The sequence below is a fragment of the Halictus rubicundus genome, unplaced genomic scaffold (assembly GCF_050948215.1).
Source record: "Halictus rubicundus isolate RS-2024b unplaced genomic scaffold, iyHalRubi1_principal scaffold0119, whole genome shotgun sequence".
Classification (NCBI taxonomy): Eukaryota; Metazoa; Arthropoda; class Insecta; order Hymenoptera; family Halictidae; genus Halictus; species Halictus rubicundus.
Window position 1 is genome coordinate 423,558 of NW_027488660.1, and position 21,237 is coordinate 444,794.

General features: G+C 44.5%; 1 protein-coding gene and 1 long non-coding RNA gene across 2 annotated transcripts in view; both read right to left on the reverse strand.

Annotated features, from left to right (window-relative positions):
• LOC143363758 (uncharacterized) overlaps positions 1 to 21,237 on the reverse strand; it is a 254,301-nt gene that overhangs the window by 50,543 nt on the left and 182,521 nt on the right. The gene's annotated exons all lie outside the window — the stretch shown is intronic.
• On the reverse strand, positions 13,150 to 13,938 carry LOC143363768 (uncharacterized). Its single transcript, XM_076804306.1, has one exon. It carries the CDS (start codon positions 13,930 to 13,932, stop codon positions 13,150 to 13,152), a length of 783 nt encoding a protein of 260 aa, XP_076660421.1. The 5' UTR covers positions 13,933 to 13,938.

A 21,237-nucleotide genomic window follows, 5' to 3' on the forward strand; every position in this document is an offset into this window, starting at 1 on the left:
AGCGAGACGCAACCGTTACAAAGCTACAAAAAATAGATTAGTTGCACGTCAAATTGTTGCGAAAATGCAATTATCAGTCACAAAGCGACGTGTTCAACAAATTTTGCATAATAATACAAACATAGTTTTTAAGAAACCACAGAAAAAGCCGATTTTGAAAGCGCATCATCAAAATTCGAAAAATGTGTGAAATATTTGTTTTATTTTAATAATTTGTCCAAAATCCATTATTTTTTATCACCTCGGTACATCTTTTCGGCATCGAATCTACTAATTTTTGACATTTTTCAACAGGAATGTTATTCCACCGTTAGTCAGCCGTTGGAGGAGGCAGCGGCGGGATTGGTGAGTGCATCGTTTTGTATCGAAGTGCATCGTTTGTTTCGCGTAAGTGAAAAAAAAATATTTTTTCCACAGACGGGCATGGATAGGATGATCTTTGTCCGGTCTTGGCGTCGTGCCATCAAGAAATGGATGAGCGAAGCAGAAGACTGGGACGAGGAGTTTATTGTAGCGATAAGGAGATTATTCGAATGGTAAGTTTTTGACGAATTAAATTTATTCAAATATAAAGTTTTACATGCGTGTAAGATTAAAAACTAAAAATGTTTTTTCAGATTGCTGTTTATCGTATTATGCTATATATTTCAACTGTATTTCAACTGTATTCCAACTGTATCGTAGAACGATTTTGTAATAAACCATGCATTCCAATCTTCGATCGTTTCCCTGTAACACACGTATATAATTATTTGTAACGCGCGCACGTACATAATTATTTGATTTATTTTTACCTTCGACGAGTAGGGCTTAGCTATAACCGCATACGTCTACGCCGAGAGGGGGCGATGGGTTTACCATCGCAGTGGGATCGGCCCCTATCGGAACGTTGCCGCAATCTAGTCCGCAAACGTGTCGACAGAATCTCGACCAGGTGCGATGCTCCGTCATGGGATCGTCATCCTGTTCCCATAGATACAGTTCTATGCCGCATTCGAAACATTCTACGCGGTCCGCTTCGTTCGAGCAGTAGAATCCTGCGGCCGCCAGATCTTCGGGTTTGACGACGTGAGAAAACTGCCAGTTTTGAATCAATTTTTTCTTTACATATTTCTTGAATCATGTTGCTGGAAAGAAAAAGAGTTTGCGTAAGAACCACGTTGCGAAGAAGTGCTTATAAGAGTATTCTACACGATACCTGTTTCTTATAATTGATCACCCATGCGCGAAATGTTCGAACTTCGTTTAGGCAGCAATGATAGGTTTTTCCGGTAGCGTTTTTCCAACGATGAAACCGACAGGTCGCGTCGTCGTGGTCAATTTGATACACGGGATCTCGCGAATCAGGTTATCATACTTTGGACAACCAAAAGTTTCCAAATTTATCGATGATATATTCAAATTTTTAAGAAAATTTTTCTCGTAATATCCACCTTTGTACGCTACCACCGGATCCGCGTAGCCACGAACAAAATTTTTAATAATGTCAGGTATATCTTTTTGCCGGTAAGCTTCAAAACCGAAATCTTTGAATGGGATTCCATGCACCGAATCGCTGACGAACCGTGCCGACCGTTTGTCGACGCTGGATAAATTATACAATTTTCTGTCTAAACGAAATTCAGCGAATTTGAATGATCCGTCGTGAACGTCAATGATGGATAGTTCTTTGCAGACGAAATTTTTGTCCACGGTAAATACATCCATGTCAATGATGTGCGTGATATGATTCATCTAAATACGCAAGTAAATCCATTCGTACCAATGATACGATTCATCTAAATACTAATTCTAAAAGGTTACTACACTTACCGTGCGTTAGAAGGATGCGACAAAAACCGCTGAGAACAAAAGACTCTAGATGTGCTTCTTACACGACGCGTTCGCGATGTAACTTGCCGTGAAACTATCGAGGTTAATTTATAAGAATGCGTGAGAGATGAAACGACGTCTCCCTCCTCTCTCGCAAAAAATGCGGTTCAGGATGCGCGATAAGCATATCGCATGGTCGGGATAAAGAAAAAAAACGTTGAATTAGAAATGTGGGATTGGATATTAATAAAATTTGACGTAACGTTTATGCGTATTTTAGAATTTATTTTGAAAGTTGTATCCTTACATAAAATAAGAGTGGAAATACGATTAAAGTATAGCGGTTTTCGATATCCATGAGTTATGCGACGCGTCCAGCCCTAACCATTTAACGTATATTTTATTTCCTTTTCTACGTAATATTTTTTCCACCAAGTATATGTCAGGATATTTGACAGCGCGTATCTCGTGCTCGTAAAATCCGCCGGCGATCGGGTTGTCCTTCGAGTCGGCCAAGAGGTACGCTACGGGATTCGTTCGTTTCACCGCGGCAATCTTAAATATTTCCGTTGACCAGTTCGGTGTGTATCCCTTGTCGAATACCGTTTTGAACTTGCTGACGCGTACGCGATCGCCAACCTTGAACTTGGCAGGACCAGCGATCTTCACGTTGCTGTACACGGTGGATAAAAGATGCTTGGCATTTTTGCGGTTTACGTCCGCGGGTCGCATACGGATGGTGCGATGTTTTCGATTGTTGTAGTCATCGATCAGCGTGGGAAGCGTATCGATCCAACGATATTTTCCGCTCAACGAGAAGAATTTCCACATGCGGTTCTTCAGCGTACGATTGAAACGTTCCACGACGGAAGCCTTCATGGTGCTGTACGTCGAATAATGCTTGATGTTACGTTTCTTCAGATATTCTTGAAACGTTGCGTTGTAGAACTCTTTTCCCATATCGGTCTGCAAGTTGTTCGGCACCCTGCCATCCCTCTTTAACGCCGTCGCAAAAGCTTTGCACACGTCGCTCGCGTTTTTGCTCTTCAAAGGAACCGCCCACGCATATTTGCTGAATACATCGATTATCGTGAGAATGTATCGATGTCCCCGGTTGTCTCGCGCATATTGTTGAACTTCGACGATATCGGCTTGCCAAAGATCGTCGAATCCTCGCACGATCACCCGTCTACGGGGGAAGAATCGTCTCGCCGGAGCGTGCAGCTCCTTCACCACGTCTTCTTTGCTCATAGTCGTCGACTAAATCGGATTGTTTTTCGCGTATATCCCGCACGGTTTCTTCGAGAAGCGACAACCTTCCTCGATCCAACTTGTTGGCATTCACCGTTTCCCTCACGTCATCGATTTTACCGAGCAGCAGATTCTTCGCGTTCAGGAGTTTTCTTTCCCAGTTTTCATGGATTTCGTGTTCCACGATCGAAACTCTTTCGCTGAGTTTATCGGCAAGAGTCCCTATGGCACTTATTTTGTCGCGATCCGATCTCCGATCGCGTTTCATCATTTCTACCAAATTGTCCTCGATTTCGATGAATTTATCGCGACAGTACGTGTGATAATTAAAAGATATCTCCATTTTATCTTCTTCTTCCTCCTCGAGCTTGTTCAGCTTCTCTTCATGCTGTTTCACACGTTTCTCGATATCCTTCAACTCATTGAGGATGCGTTTCCCGATATCGAGAGCTAGATTTTTACGAATACGATCGATCTCGTCCTTGACGTTCTGGCGGAATTCGTTCGCGAGCGCGGTTTTCGCCAAATCGATGCACGCGTCGACGTACAGTTTCGTCGCCGAGTCGTTGACGGCGATCGGTGTTCCGGTATTTCCGATACGCAGATGCTTCGCATCGAAAAATTCATCGATACCGCCGGTACGTGTTATCGCTTTCTTGTCGACGAGATCGTCCGCATAGCCCTTCGTCGCAGCATCGTTTCTCTTGGCAGGAGCTTTCAGATTTTCTATGGGTCGAGACTCGGCGTCGAAGTACGAGTCTTCTCTGTTCAGGATGCGTCGACTGAGCGAATTTATGATTTCCCCAAAGTTTCGGTCGAACTGAATGGCTTTACGCTCGCCGCCACCGCCACCGTTATCCTCGTGCGTCGGTGTCGCCGCGATAGGATCGTCTTTCTCGCGATCGAAAATTCGATCCGTTGTCCCCGCCGCTTTCGGATTCACCATGATGACTGTTACTGTTCGAACGGTTGAGAGTAGATCCTTTTCAAAGACCGTGAACGCGCACGCAATGACACGATTCTCGCGAAGCGGGATTTTTATATTCGGAAATCATAATTTTAAAAGTTGTGGTGGGGAGAAGATGACATCATTTTTAAAAATAGGTAGATTTTCAAGGTTGGTACAACGGTACCATTACACCGTTTTTAGAAACAGATTTTCAAGGTTGGTACGATTGATGTCATTTTAGCAACGAATGCTATCGTATCGATAATACGGATGGCACAGGTACAGGTACAGGTACAGGTACAGGTACAGGTACAGGTACAGGTACAGGTACAGGTACAGGTACGGTACTCTCTCAAAGCTGATCGGTGTGTTCGCGGATTAATTTTTTAATTCTCTCCTGTAAGCTTATTCCGAAATTTGTCAGTCGATCCTCGACCATGTCGTTCACCTCGTCTTTTATTTTCTGTTTCAAGGTTTCCCTCATTTGCGTTTGCAACGCATCCAAATTATCGATTTTCGCGTTGATCTCATCGATGCTGGAATCGTATAATCTCATATTTGAGTTAACATCGTGTCGAACGCCATGTATCTTAGTCTGTATTTCAGACTTTGTTGTCTCTTCAACGGTTTTCAGCTCTTCCACCATTTTTCCAAGGATCTCGGACTTTAGGCTCGCGTTGAGCGTATCCACGTATACTTTGCTAGTCGCATCCTCATTGTTTAGGGGTTCACTCAAGTAGCATATGCGACAACGCTTGGCATCGAAGTAGTTATCATAATTCCCAATACGTTTGTTCCATCTTTTCACTATGTATATGGCGTCCTTCTGAACCGCCAGCATGGTTTTTAGGATGCATGAGTCGACGTACGATTTGTTGGCGGCGTCGTTCAGATTTAGCGGCGAGCCAACGTTCTGAATGCTTTTCTTTTCAGCATTAAATGCTCCTGCATGTCCATTGTCATAGATCGTATGACTCATTACATATTTCTTAAGCGAGGACGCGATTTCTTCGTTGTCCCGTTTCGAAACGAGGTCGACGTACGATTTGGTAGTCGCGTGGTCGTTCGCACGGGGCTCCGCAACGCGTCCGATCCGCCCACCTTTCGCATCGTACGATTTAACGCCACCCCCGCCAACATCGTTGTTCAAACATATAGCGTTGTCGCGCACGAAACTTTTAAATGCCGGATAGAAAATCGAATGAACGTTCGTCGCGTCGCGTTTGTTCGCTTCGGGAAACGTCATGCCAAATTTGTCGATAGACATTTTTCCCGTACGAGCCGTAACCATGCAGCGGACATTTCACTCGCCACTGATTCGACGAGCGCGCCTACGCGTTAATTTATAATTATACCGGCTTCGCGAAGTTCTTCGATTATCGACATTACTTCGTTGTTGTGACCGGAATGGCCGGCACTCGTCGAAGACGTTAACAATTTCAGACGATCGACGAGCTCGTTCGGATCGTCCCAATGCACGTAATCGATCGGATTGTTGGTCACACGCATACGAGTTGGAACTTTCATTCCCCTTCCGCTTTGCAACCTCGAAAACATTGGTCCTATAATCTTTTTATACTTGTAGCCTTTGTTCCCCATTATCTGATGCCCCCGTCGGTGCGCATGCGTGATAATGAGAATTCTTTTGTAAGCTTTCTTATCGTCCTCGGTGTACAGCCTCTCGTCGGGTATTCTATTGAATATCAATTCGTAAAGACCGCGAGTTCCTCGATACTTTACCCCGTTAACGATGATATCGTCATTACTGTTCACATCGAACGTGCTATTTCCGAGCATCAGTTTGTCATCTCGGAGATACACTCCGTACACGCTGTCGGAATTTTTCGTCGGCCCGGTAAAAAATTTATGCAAGTATTCACGCGCCAAAGGTCCGAGATTCTCGGACAGATGTTCGCTTTCCTCCCGATGAGTTTCCGGATCCTCAAAAATATTACGCATCGACGATTCCAAAGATACCGCGCTCGTTGCGGGCGACTCGAAGATATGCTGCTGCTGCTGCTGTACCATCGGTTCATCTTCATCTTCGTTAACATCATCATCATCATCATCATCATCATCATCATCATCCTCGAAAAAACTAATTTTTTTCTTCGGATGTCTCGGTGGTAGTGGCGTTAAATCAGCTTCGTCGCTCGTTCTCTTCTTCTTCGTCCCCTTCTTCCCCTTCTTCTTATTTAATTCGTGTCCTCGTTTTTTCGCGGTTGCAGGTGTTTCCATGATACTCGAGAGCGCATCATCGGTTGATTCTGTAGTAGTAGGAGCAGTATTTTGTACCAGCTGTTTCAACGGTTCAACGATTGGCCGTAAAGTCGTTTGCAAATTCGTCTCGGTGGCCATTTTTCCAAGTTTCAACGCGCGATACTTTTTACGTATAATATCACCGGTCTTTCCTATTTCTTTCGCGATCGAAGCTCGTTGCTTCTTGTTCGCACCGTCCTTCGAGGACATATCGTTCTCCAGAGAGATTTACAATCAGCACACACGATGCAACTTTCTCGACTCTTACCGAGCAACTGCGAGCGTTACAGTACGACAAACTCGTTAAATCCGCGTCTATAACGACCACCGTTCACAGGACTGTCTTTATCTATTACGAGAAATCCATACTTTTTTCGCCAGCAATTCGCGCACAACGCGCAGAACGTTTCGAACGACATATCGGTGTTTACGTGATCCCGATGAACGTGTTGCAGGTTCGTAACATCTTGTTTGAACAGAATCAACAAATTGGCGTTGTCGCGAATCGAATGTTTAGGTATTCTCGCGTACGACTGACCCAGGTAGAAGCAATCGACGCGAGAATGTCTACCCATCGCGAAATACTCTCTCATTATATCCTGTTCGTCGCACGCCACGTCGTCGAAGATGAATATCGAATTGGGCAGCGCCTCCGCGGGAGGGATTACATCGGCGTTGTCGGTGAAAGCGAAGTAGCCGATGTCCTCCCCCATGGACGAGAACAGTTTGTTCAAGTATCGATACTTTGGCTGATTCAACGATTTCGAGTACACGTAAACATTCGCGAATCGTAGTCCGTTCGCGCTCTCGAGCAGGCTGATCATAACGTTCGTTTTACCGCATCCCGATGGTCCGCTTATCACGCATCGTACGTCGCGAGGTAGCAACGAGCCATGTTTTCTCATCGTCTCGTCGTCGTCGTCGTCGGCAAGCTCGCCGTGACACGTTGGAACAACACGAATATTTAAAGATTGTCTCACGAAACGCATACTCCGATCAATTTGATGGAGGGGAGGGACGTGTAGTATTTATACCAGAGCACGAACGCCTTCGGTATCAGTCGTTGTTCCCCTCCCTCGCTGCGAAAAAAATCTATTTTTAAAGGTGGGACTGGAAAATAGTCTATGCGCGCGAAACGTCGTCCGTGTACTACTACTGCGGGCAAGGGACTCTTCAACAGAGCTGTAGACGCGTTGCCGATCGAATTGCACATCCCCGGTTATCAGTTCTGCGGTCCTGGTACGAAACTGCGTAAGCGATTAGCCCGCGGCGATAGGGGAGTCAATCCTTTGGATGCGGCCTGTCGCGAACACGACATAGCGTATTCGCGGCGCAAAGATCTCGAGGATCGTCACGCGGCAGATAACGTTTTAGCGGATCGAGCGCTCCAGCGTATAGCGACCAAAGATGCGAGGTTCGGAGAAAAAGTCGCCGCGGCCGCCGTGTTGACCGCCATGAAAGCTAAAACGAAATTAGGTATGGGCCTGAGGGGACAGCGGAGACGACGGCAGGAGAAGAAGCAGAAGCAGAAGAAGAAAATGCGAATTCTCCCGGCCGCCAAACGCGGTGGTTTTCTACCGCTGCTGTTGCCCGCTTTGTCGGCTATAGGAGCATTAACAGGTGGCGCTGCGGGGGTAGTCAAAGCGATAAACGCCGCGAAAACCGCGAAGAAACAATTGGAGGAAGCCCGGCGACACAATCGCGCCATGGAGGGTCGCGGGGTGCGTCTCGCACCGTACAGGCATGGGAAAGACTTGAGGAGAGCTAAGAAAAAAAAAACTCTAAGAAAGACGACGCGACAACGACAGATATCGAATTAACCGCCATCTGTAAAGCATTGCCACATTTTCGTGGAGTTTTCATGCGCGACAATTTACCGACGCGACCTTGGATAAACGAGCGAGGTATCGTTAATCTTGACGATAGTCGCGGGCCGGGAACGCATTGGGTCGCGTACGTGAAACGCGGCTCGCGCGTCGACTATTTCGATAGTTTTGGCAATCTTCGTCCGCCGATCGAGTTGATTAGTTACTTCGGATCGAACGCGACGATCTCGTATAATCACGAACGTTTTCAGAACTACGACGAAAGCCGGTGTGGACAATTGTGCGTGAAATTTCTTCGAGAAACTTAAATTTCCTCGAACTCCTCTCCGCCGCCGCCGCCGCCGCCGCATCCGATGGATGGGAAAAAGTCGCTTACGTTCACGTTGTCGGGAAGAAGCAGCACATTGTCGTCCAAGTACTTTCCCCCCATAGATCTGAGCAACGGCGAGTACGAGCTGGGATTGCTCAACTTGCAAACTTATTACACGATACCGAACATCAGCGCCAACATCGGGAACAATCGATTCTACTTTGGCGAGAAGGACGAGGAGATCGTTATTCCGGACGGTTCGTACGAATTAGAGGCGATCAACGAGTACCTGAGACGCGAGATACGCGCGCGATATCCTCGTCCTCCCAAAAATGTCAGCGAATCGTCCCCCGATAACGAATATCCGCTGATACTACGGGCGAACAACAATACCATGAAAAGCGAAATCGTTAGCAGGTATCGGATAAATTTCGAGAAGCCTCGCAACGTAGGATCCATCCTAGGATTTTCCACGGACCGCGTTCTATCGCCGAACGCGTGGCACACGTCGGACGCTCCCGTAAACATTGTCAACGTGAATATCATTCGAGTGGAATGCAACGTAACCACCGGATCGTACGACAATGGCAAACTCGTTCACACGATACACGAGTTCGCGCCTCAGGTACCGCCGGGGTATAAATTATCGGAAACGCCCGCGCGAGTCATTTACCTTCCGATCGTCGCGCGAGTAATCGACGATTCAACGATTCGTATAGTTGACCAATCCGGACGTTTGATTGATTTTCGAGGCGAAGAAATCACGGTGCGACTACACGTTCGACGAAGCAATGCTAATTCATAACAATACGGCATTTCACACGTTGAACGAGGACGAGAGCGCATCGATTCGTAGGAAACTAATCGTGAAGGAAAACGCGTCGATTCGCAAGAAATTAACCGCGGAGAAAGCAAGGTATCTACGATCTTTGGGTTTCGTCGTTAAACAGTGAGTGAGGCAGAGAGAACCATGTTCGAGGACATTTTGGGCATCTCCAAAGCACCGATCTTTGACAATCGTATAACGAAGATCGAGCTGCACACGTACAATCCCTATGCCAACACAACGTTCGGAAACAACGATGATATAAGGATACCTATTCAACAGCAAGATCTGTACACGCTTCCCTGCAGAAGCTTCTTATACGTCGAGGGAAAACTTAGTTTACCGGGAAAACTCGAATTACCGACCGGAGAATCTCGCATCGACACGGCGAGTCTCGACAACAATGCCGTCCCGTTCATGTTCGAGGAAATACGCTACGAATTGAACGGAGTGGAAATCGATCGGTCCAGAAATCCTGGTACAACCACGACCCTGAAGAATTATGCGAGTCTGTCCAAGACGAGAAGCAACGCGTTGTCCAATGCAGGGTGGTTGTACGGCAACGACGATCCGAAGCCAACGGCCACGGCCACGGCGGCGATCAATTTCAATTTTTGCGTACCTATGAGCATGTTATTGGGCTTCTGCGAAGACTACAAACGCGTCGTAATAAATGCTCGACACGAGTTGATTCTGATACGCTCGCGTACCGACGCGAACGCGTTGCACGGCTCTTCCGACAACGCGAAGCCCGTTCTAGATCTGTACAAAATTCAATGGCGAATGCCACACGTCACGCTGGACGAAATACATAAACTATCAATGTTACGTATCCTAGACAGTGACAGGTCGATCGGCATGAGCTTCCGATCGTGGGATCTGTACGAGTATCCTCTACTGCAAGCAACCACGAAGCATACATGGGCGATAAAAACAGCTCCGCAAATGGAAAAACCGCGATACGTGATATTCGCTTTGCAAACCGATCGACGGAACAGCTTAATGAAAACGGTTACGCGATTCGATCATTGTCAGTTAGCCAATATTCGACTTTACTTGAACTCGGAAACCTATCCGTACGATGATTTAAACATCGGTTTTCGAGAAAGGTAAATACGCGTTGCTCTACGATATGTACGCGAAATTTCAAGAATCGTACTATGGAAACGACGAAGCGCTACTCGACGTCGCGAATTTTCTAAAGTATGCCCCGCTCGTCGTTCTCGATTGTTCCCGTCAAAACGAAGCGCTTAAAAACGCCACGATCGATGTACGAATCGAATTCGAATGTCGAGCCGATGTCCCTCCATCAACGACCGCCTACTGTTTGATAATACACGACTGCATCGTGGAATACAACCCATTGACGAATATCGTTCGAAAAATTGTCTGAAACTGTTTGTATAAAAATTATCTTATCGAATAAAAATAATTATTGAGACATATGAAAAAGACAATAGTTTTATTTATGAGAAAAAACATCATCTCACACATACATTATTTAAATTTGAAGGAATACACGTTGCGCGCGAAATCATGCATGTTTTTCCGCAACGGACGTTGAAAAGAGGTCATATTAAAAAGTGAGTTGGATCGGTTATGTTAAAACACAGATGGATGAAACTTTCGAGGATTGGATTAGATCGTCGAACGCTCCAAAACCAACTTGTAAGAATTTACGAATGCCGGCAAATTCCTGCATCTAGAAGAGGAGTATGGACAATATACGAGTATTCGTTAAAGAATATATTGACGTTACAACCAATAGAAAGCTTGCATAAAGCCGTGAGTCGGATTGGCTACGCGAAATTACTGATGGGCCCCATCACTCATTCCGTATAACCAACCAGACTCATGGTTTTGAAGTGGGTAAGGGGATATAAAATACCAGAGACTGTCCTCACTTCATTTATTACTGATATCGGTAAGCGCGAAGGTCAGTGCAGTGTTGGTGTTGTCGTCTCGGAGGCTTACTATCGACTGGCGACTCTCGTTGCAATCTTAAGCACGACGGAGTTAGAGAAGGCAAAATGATAGGGGAGAAAAAGAAAAGAGAATAGAAAAGGAAAACTTGAGAAGACAGTGACAGCGATAGGGACAGCGGAAAAGAGTCATAAACAGAGAAAGCTAAGAGGTAGGCGAAGGACCGAGACTAACGAAAACCAGAACCCTGCCGACGTTCTCAAGGATGCATGGGAAATTCGTGAAGGGCCGGTTACCAAGCATGCGACTAGCAGACAGGAAATAGAGAATAATAGCGTGACAGAGTTAGAAGGGAAAGAGAAATTCTTAGAAGAAATATATGCATTGGCGTACGTGGTGATATTGCCACCACAGTTTTATATGCAAGCTTTCTATTGGCTGTAATATCAATATATTTTTGACTGATACTCGCATATTGTTCATACCGTCTTCAAAATGTTGGAATTTACCGACATCCGCAATTTCTTTCAAGTCGAGATTTGGAGTGTTCAACGATTTAAATCAAATCCTCGAAAGTTTATCTGACTGTGATTTTTAGCGTAGCCGATCCGACTCGCTTTTAAACGTATAACCTCTTTTCAACGTCCGTTGCCGAAACGTTGCATGGAAAAACATCTCTCGCTTTTTCGAAATATGACAGGATGTTCGATTTTCTCAACACGACGCGTTGAATCTATTAACACACAGAGGTTTACCCGTGTATTCTGGAATAAACTAGAATCGATTCTAGTTTATTCCAGAATACACGGGTAAACCGCTATGCGTTTATAGATTCAACGCGTTATGCCAGAAAATCAAACATGCCACCATTTTTCGTCGTACCACGATGAAACGTTGCATGGAAAAAAACATCGCGCGCGCACACACATACAATATTTTCTAAAATTATTTAATTCCGCCTATGCGCTTCGATCGCGTCCACGCAAAAGGCCACCAGTTCGCACTCGATCAACGAACTCCGATCGAAAGATTGGTTCCGGACGGGGACGGTTTGCGCCGCAACAGCAAAATTTACGAATTTTTCTACGACCATAGGAACTTGGTCTAATAACCACGTATACATATTTTGCACGCAAAACTCCAGATTATACAAATTCTGCATGGTGTTCTCAGTCACGTACAATGTTACTGTTGGACTCGATAATTTTATGAGATACGTCCCGTCGAGGTCCACTATACGTAATGTTAAATTTTCGCCGATCTTTACATATTGTTCTTCTTCTTCTTGTTGTTGTTGCTGTGTCACGTTTTTCGCCGATGACAGCATGTTGTTCAAACACCCCTTTGTACGCATCAGCTCCATCCATGCGTTCTGAGGGATCACAATTTCGTTTCCTCGGTTATCTCCAATAACCAGTTCGGTAGCAATATCCACGTTGACGCACACGCCAATTTCCAGCCATTTAAAGTAATTTCCAGCAAGCGAATATCTTCGGGTGAGAATCCTCGTACCTGGTGAACTACTCGTCACCAACGAGGACTGTGATGATTGTGGTGGTGGTGGTGGTGGTAGCAGTGTCCGCGACGATCGTGGAAAAATCCTGTAATCAATTTTATATTTTTAAAAAGTTGAACGTATTCATTTTTTTCTGTTTTATCTTCACTATACTTACACTACGTTTCTTCGCCTTTTCGCCACTATGGCGGCTCTCGTCTCGTCCATGCTCGGTTGGTTGCGACGCATAGTGACTATGTACTGCTCCGCGGGTGTGATACTTTCTGAAGCGTAACGCTCGAAACACCTCGTTTTGTACAATGCCTTAATCGCCTTATCACTTCCTTAACCGATAAAAATAATTGATATTTCTACAGTTGCAACGGTCTTCTCGCTAACGGCTTCACCGCTTCCTTTTTCAAAGGAAGTTGTCCCTCTCCTCCAAACAGAACGCAGTTGCAACGACCTTCGTGCTAATAGTTTCACCACTTCCTATTTTCATAGGAAATCAACGTCATCGTTGATACTATAATGACCCCAAGGAAGAGTGTTGATCAAATTATTGCAAATGTATCGTTTATCGTCGTACGGACTCAGCGCCAATTTCATTTCGGATACCGAATACACCTGATGCTGTACGGACATTATACGATTATTGCTAACACTTTTCTCCGTATAATTATGAAGGCACTCGATATAGTCTTTGAAACTTATATCCCTAGCCGTGGCATTCGTTCTAATGCCTTTTATCTTTTTGGTTTCACAGCACGCGTCCTCGCTGTCGCGCACGCGAGTCGCGTACATTTTCGAGCGAAGTCCTACGAATTCCGTCATAATTTTGCCACCGTTCTCGTCCTTCATCAAACCCAACATCTTTTTGTTCGCGATCGGAACGCCGTACACGTTGTTCTCAGCATAATTGCTCGTGTCGTATCGATTGATATCGCGTTTCAACAGCTCGTACGCGTCGTCGCAAACGATCTCGTATATCAAGCTGTCCGTGTCCGTGTATAAAATCTTACAGTTTTCTTTTAAATTTGGATACATATAGCCATAATGAAAGTCGTACAAACAGCATTTAGATATATCCAATACGGACATGCCTATGTATACGGGTTTATAAAATTTAATATTCGTTTTTTTCAGTTGAATCGCAACGAAATCCTCCGAGAACACCGTGCAACTGTGAAAATTCGGTCTAGCTATCAATCGTTCGACACCGTGTCGACCGCCCCACCGAGAGAGTAATTTCACGATCGCGTGATTCCGAACGTTCTCCATAGTCTTTCCGAACACCGCGTTATTCATTAGCTTGAACAAATTTTTTGAAAAATCGTTGTTCGCGTTGGTGCGTAATTTAGTGTTCAAATCGATGTAGCTGCACAACCATCGAGACTGTCGAAACTCTAAAATTCGATAAATTTTCCCTAATTTCAAACCGTGTCGCAAACTTTGCTGCAGATATCGATAATGCAGAACGTATCGCTCCTTATCGCGAAGCGTTGCCAGCAACTTCCTTTGACTCGAGCCGGCCGTCGCCTTGTCGTGACTCGGGCAAAACGGAAGATCCGCGTGAGCGTCATGAATTTCGCGCGGATACTCTAAATCCACCTCCAAAATGTATCCTACGGGACTGTCGATTGGAATAGATTCGACGTTAAAATTATCTATATGCGCCCGTTCGTCCACCCAGCGAAAACCGCGGTGTGGCAGAGGTTGCGACATGGCCCAACCGTATAAATTATTAACGTCGAAATACATTAGATAGGCGGACGGCTCGCTCGAATCGTACGTCGGTAAATACTTGTTATTGGCACGCGCATACCTGTGAGAACATTGACTCAGTCCACCGCGTATTCCACGCTCCACGAACAATAGCATGTCCACGTCGGTGAACAGCTCCAGTTCGATCTTTGTCATTTTTAACATCACGTCTCACGCGAAACCGGGGAGCGTGTAATAATGCGCCGGATCGAGTTTATAGTTCTCGAGACAGTCTTCGCGGAAATTTTCAAAAACATCTGCCAGCAACAGTACGTCCAATTTTAAATACAAGTCGCTGTACTGCCCCAACGTCTTTATAGCTGTTCGAGCAATCAGCTGTTCGGTGCCGCTGTGCGTCCGCACGCACACACGGCAAATTAGCGACTGCCGAACTTTGTTTGTATTGAGGACTCGGCCGTCGTCGCGGTTCGTCTCTCTCTCTCCCCGCACACTTCGGGCGGACCGAGTAGTTCGGGGTGCGCGGCGAGGGGAGAGAGCCCCGTCAATATACACGGCAATCCGTCGAGCCCTCGCTCTCTTTTCCGAGAATCGCAGTGACGGTGACAAATAAATCGATTAGCTCTCCCACAAATTCCGACTTTATTTCTTGAACATTTCGCGATCGTAAGTTAAAGGTTCCAACGTTACGGAACCCAACGAAGATCCAAAACAATAGCGAAACGAGACCAAACCGTATTCGCGTGAAGATAATCGGTGTCCGATATCTCGCTGGTACATAATCGATTGTAAAATGCTTCGCGCGGCGGTAATCGCTCCTCTTTTAGTTTATCGTACGACGTTAGATAGTCGTACGGAAAAACACCTTTTCTCGTTAAAAGATTGAAATCGCTGTCGGAAAGATGTGCAAATTCGCCTCGTACGACGCGCAATTTACTCTTGTCCAAATACGAGGATAACTTGTCCAGACTAGAATTAAGGAATTTGAATGAATCGATGAATCGAAACTTTATCAACTTCCTGTAATCTCTTCCCATCCCCCCGTCGTTCTCAACGTGTTTCGTGAACGAGATGTACCGCTCTTTCGTCAGCGGTAACACGTCTATCTTCCCCTTGAACGCGTTTGCCAATTCCTTAATGATAAAATGCGCGTCGTAACCGGACAAATTGTGGAAAACCACTGGTATCACGTACGAAGATTGATAATTCAAATTACAAGCGTTATGCGCCGGACCGCGATACGCGCCCGTGATATGACAATGATCATGCACTTTTTCGTCGCAGTCGTTGAACGGTTTTTCACATACGTGGCAACACGTGGCTGTAAGAAAATCTAATTTTTCTGCTTCGGTCAATGTCCTCATCGACGCGTTTTTATCAAGTATCTTCTGTAATTTACAACTTAACTCGTGCAACTTTGTCGCGAACCATGTCGAGCATCCCTCTTCTCTGGAACAAGCCTGATACTCGCACAGGGAAGCATCGTATCCGCAATGCATGTAATAACCAATACTGAACGCGTGGTGGTGTTGATACTGCGTGCGCGCCCCGCGGCTCTGTTCTTCATGTTTCTCCAGCAAACATTCCAAATCGGCGTAAATAACGAACGGCGCCCGTTCTTTGTACGCGTAGTTGCTAAACCGCACCCACATGTCTTCCGAGCGTCTAATCTCTCTTGCGACGGGAAATATTGTAAGCATCTGAGAAGGAAAAAAGATATAACATGATCTTTAACTAGAAAAGGAAAAAAATGCTCCCAACTTACCTGTCGCAAACATGCATACGATGGCTATTCTTGCTAAGCTGTGACGAAACCAATCGCGACAAATTTCTTATGCACGTGTAATGATGGTGCGAATCATTCCTCCCTCGTAGAAGCATCAAATTGACGTGCTTGCTCCGCTTCTTCTCGGTCAGATGAAGCGCCCCACACTTCTTGCGGACCCATTCGAACACGTTCACGGAAACGTCGTTTACCCGTTCAAATTTTCGAATATCCTTAAACGACATAGGCAGTTGAAATTCTTCGGTTCGAAGCACCGTGCGGTAATGTGGATAGGAAGAGAAACGCTCCGAATGTTTCTTGACCGGATAGAGACCCGCCACGACTGCCCAAAAGAAACAGGCCTCGTCGTTACTTTTCACGTTGACGATCGCTCTCTTCAGTTGTATCTCTCGAGGTACAGAGACGTTGCAACCGGCTTGCAACGGCTGGTACTTGTTGCAATTCACTATTAGATGCAGTATCTTCGATAGCGCCCACCCGCTGTCGCGTTCTTGAAACTCCCCCATCGATGTCAGAATCGTTGGCATAACGTCTTTCAGATACCAGCAGCGTAAATCACTCGTTCGAAACAGAGGGAAATTTCGCGTACCGAAACTTTTCACTGAAACCGTATCGCGCAACACAAATTCCGCCTCCAACGTAATGTTCACTTTCAACGATGAATGTTTGTTCAGAGATTCCGTAACGCGTCTCGTAATCATCCGCTTCGCATGTTGCAAAAACTGACGAGGATCGATGTGCTCAACGTTGATAACGAGTCCGGTTGATATGCGATCTCGAAACGCTGACTCGACTTCCTCCCAACGAAGAGACGTTGCGCTCCCGCCGACGCGACTCCTGTCGTATAAACCTCTTCCAACGCGTGAAAAACGATGGCCCAACGATACGTTCAAACTTTTCATACGGCACATCACCGATGTTAAGCTAAATTTCACGCCCACCGACAGTTCGTCCTTCGCACATGACAAATATCTCGTACAGTATTGCAAACATTCCATATACGATCTGCTCCATTCGCGATACTCATCGATAGTTTTAATAATCATTGACATGTGTGTCAGGTACTTTAACGCATTTTTTAAAATCCGAATCATCTTGTTCCCCTCCATTTTCTTTTTTGTTCTAACGAAACAATTTTTCAAGCTTTAATTTCACCTCATCCGTTAAATTTCCAGTTCTCAGAAATACGATTATACTTCGTATCCAACCGGCACCACGATGCGTCGTTCGCCCGTTCCGAGGATATTCAATATCTTTGACGGTGAATCGATCGCGGGCCATGGTGCCACGACTTAACTAAATCTTTTCGTGTAGAAAAAACATATGCGACTCGTCGCGTCGATTCGCATTAACCGTTCTATCAACGTTTTCCGAGGCTCCTCGTCGGAGAAACTACCGTTCAAATACAAATTTAAAACGTGAACCCAAGCCAAGTTTTTCAATGATAAAACTGCCATTTTTACTCGTCGTCGTCGTCGTCGTTGTTGTTGTTATCATAGTGGTAGTAGTCGATGTCCTCGTCCTCGTCATCCGTTAAAAATAATTTACGTTTTCTGATCGGTAAGAAAGGAGGAGTTAAGACGATTAGAGGCATGAAACGTTCATTCAATGATAGCGTTCCCTCGTAAACGTAATCGGTTCTACGATATTGACGCACTGCCTTCTCCAAGTATGCCCTCAATCTCCATTTAGGTTTTAAGAAAACAAACACTTGTAAAAGATCTATATACTCGTTTCTCGCTTCATGCAACAAATCCAACGGTTTATACGCGAAAGCTGTTACGTATGGAACACCGGTGAATGGAAATTTTACGCGAAAAACACAATAAATCTTGCACGATAGAAGGCGAAAATATCGATCGAAAATCCGTTGATACACCTTGGAGTAATTTCGAATATCGCGCTCGAATAACTTTGTCACGGCTAAAGCTTGTAAGGAGGACACCTCTGCAAACTTCATGGTGAATCGCCCGAGACAATTCCAATTTCGCGTCTACGTCTCGTATTCATTGCCACTTACATATACGTAATATTATGAAAAAATACATTCATACACATACACACGTACAAAACATAAATAGCGTAAGGAAGTGGTCTAAAAACATTGTGATAATGAAAAAACCGTTGACGCGATCTCAAAAGGATGTGGTTCTACGAGAGACGTCATCTCGCGAAAATTGGTAAGAAGATGCAAGAGCGAGAGAAACAGTCTCTCTATCTCCCGCTAAATATAATAAAAATGATCGGTCAAATATAATAAAAATGGTCGCCGGCATAGTAAAAAATGGTCGGCCGAATATAATAAAAGTGGCCGGCATCAAGAGCGAATAAATGGCTGTGCGAATGGCTGCCGGCGGAAATGATAAGGCAGCGATAACGTCAAATATAATAAAAATGGCCGACGGCAAAAATGGCCGCCGGCAAGAGCGAATAAATGGCTGTGCGGTAAGAAGACGTAAGAGCGAGAGAAACAGTCTCTCTATCTCCCGTCCAAATACTATAATAAAAATGGCGGTCGGCAAAAATGGCCGTCCGCAAGAGCTAAACAATCTCCCGCCAAATATAATAAAAGTGGCCGGCGGCAAGAGCTAAACAATCTCCCGCCAAATATAATAAAAATGGCCGACGGCATAATGGCCGCCGGCGGAAATGATAAGGCAGCGATAACGCCAAATATAATAAAAATGGCCGACGGCATAATGACCGCAGGCGGAAATGATAAGGCAGCGATAACGTCACGCCCCGCGCGATAAGGCAGCGATGACGCCACGCCCCGCGCGATTCCCCCCCCCCCGCACCCCGCGAGAAAATGACCCCCCTCGCCTATTGGGTTAGAACCGGCATAGACTACCTACTGACGTCAGAAGATTTTGTTAGAAAAATAATTAAACAATTTTCTATCAATTTAGTAAAAAAAATGGAAGAACAACGAACGCGATGTTGACAGATTTCTTTTAAAATGGCCCGATTGGTTTGAACAACCACTGTTTGAATTTGAAGGACGCAGTGAAGGTGGCCGACCAAAAAAAGGGTTTTCTGAGGCAAGTGACATGATAAATCGCAGGCAAATAGAAAGCCTGTTGACGCAGTACACCCCGGAAGAGTTGGAGTACATAGCACGAGTTGCACACAGAGCATCGGGGAATGAATTTATATCCATGGTATTGTATATTGGTAACTGTACACAAAGTGCTCATACAAGGTGCTGATGTGGTAGAAAGCATCCTATTATCCATCGGAAATCTTTCAGAAGATACCCAGGAAGCAACGCATAAGGAATTACGATCATTTCGCGAGTACCACACTCGGAAAATTTCTCGACGGGCCACCAACCAAGATCTCAGTGACCCAAAAGAAGCCATCTGGGGATGTTTTAAACATTTCGGATAATCTGGCAGAATAATGTTTCCAACAAAAGTTAATCGATACTCAGTTATCTATAAATCCCAATAGAAAAAAATTTTTTTGATAAAAAATTATGGTCATCTTAATTTTTTAAGTAAATATAAAACTAAGCATTTTTTATTACATATTGTTGTAGCTGATGTTAAGACGAATCTTTTATTTATTGTTAACAAATATAGAAATAATTGGTGTTCAAATTTCAAAATTGCAAACGGTTATTTATATATAACCAAGTTACGTTGAAAGCTTGGCTTTGTAGTTTTTAGTAAGTTATTAAAACATTTGTCTTGTAATGTTCATGAAAATTTTCATAAAAACCATTTAAAAAATATTTATATAATAATTACTGTTCAAAGCAATGTAGTTAATTAATAATAGGAACAAAATGATGTCATCCTATAACAATAACAATACAGTTCTGAACAATTAATTTATTCGCGTATACGTTACATTTATAAAGTACATATTAATATTTGGCTGTTTACAACATTTCGAATTTTGCAGTTAAACATATTCTGTATTGTACGTACAGTTTCATTCATTTGTTATTTATACCCAACGTAAAGTTTAACTAATCATAACCGAAATTAGTATTTGAAATCGTTAAAGCGTTTTAGAAAACAATATTCTATTGTATTCGCGAGACTGCAGTGACTATATATATAGCTATTTTTAATTTTAATTCCTACCACTAACGACGCTGTCAGCAGATTTTAGTTCTAGTTGGTAATACAGGATGTGACACGAAAATGGTAATGGGGTGTTACGAGCCAGGGCTATGAGCGACGCGTGAGGCCGGCGAGGGGAAATCAGGGAACCTCTGGGAGGTTGGTGTCAAACGCAGACGCACCCGATGCGAAATCGAGGAGTCACTAGGGAACACGCGGCGAACCCGATACGAAAGGAGGTTGTATAAGAGCGCGGACGCACCTGATGCGAAATCAGGGAGCTGCTAGGATGCGGAAGAACCCAATGCGAAATCGGGGATCCGCATAGGATGGTATAATTTCGTGGACGCACTCGATGCGAAATCGAGGAGCCACTAGGTTGGAGAAATCTTCGTTGAATTGAATTTAAGTATTAGTGAGCCTCGTAACTTCTATATAATTTAATTGATACAATCCGAGCGGTTAGATTGTATCGTGTGGGAACGTTCAATTATTATATTAGGATTTTAGGCAATAATTAAGGGTACGCGAGTTAACAAACAAGACAATGTATTCTGAATTGAAATTACTACAAGTGTTGTTGTTTGTGTCGCGAATGAATATAATAAATGTACAATTAGAGGAATTGTTTACCTATGTTGCACGGTGTTGACGCACTGGCAATGCGGGGTTAGATGGCGATTGTTGAATACCAAATAGAATATATACCGAACTAACGGAATCTATAAGGTTATGAATTGATTCGAAAGGGACTTTAACCCGATCTCACTAGACTTGACTCTGTAACGCGACGTGACTGCACGATTACTATAACGTTACGGAACCGTTTCTGAATCTCAACTGAACCGCTTCTCGACTAACCGAAGAGGATGAAAATGAACGGGTTTATATACCTTGAAAATGAAAGGGGTACTCTGTTTAAGATTTAATGTCACGTAGGGTCACAGTCACATTTTTTGTCACTTCTAATGAAAAGCAGGCCTCGGTTAGATTTTCGTTGAAAGG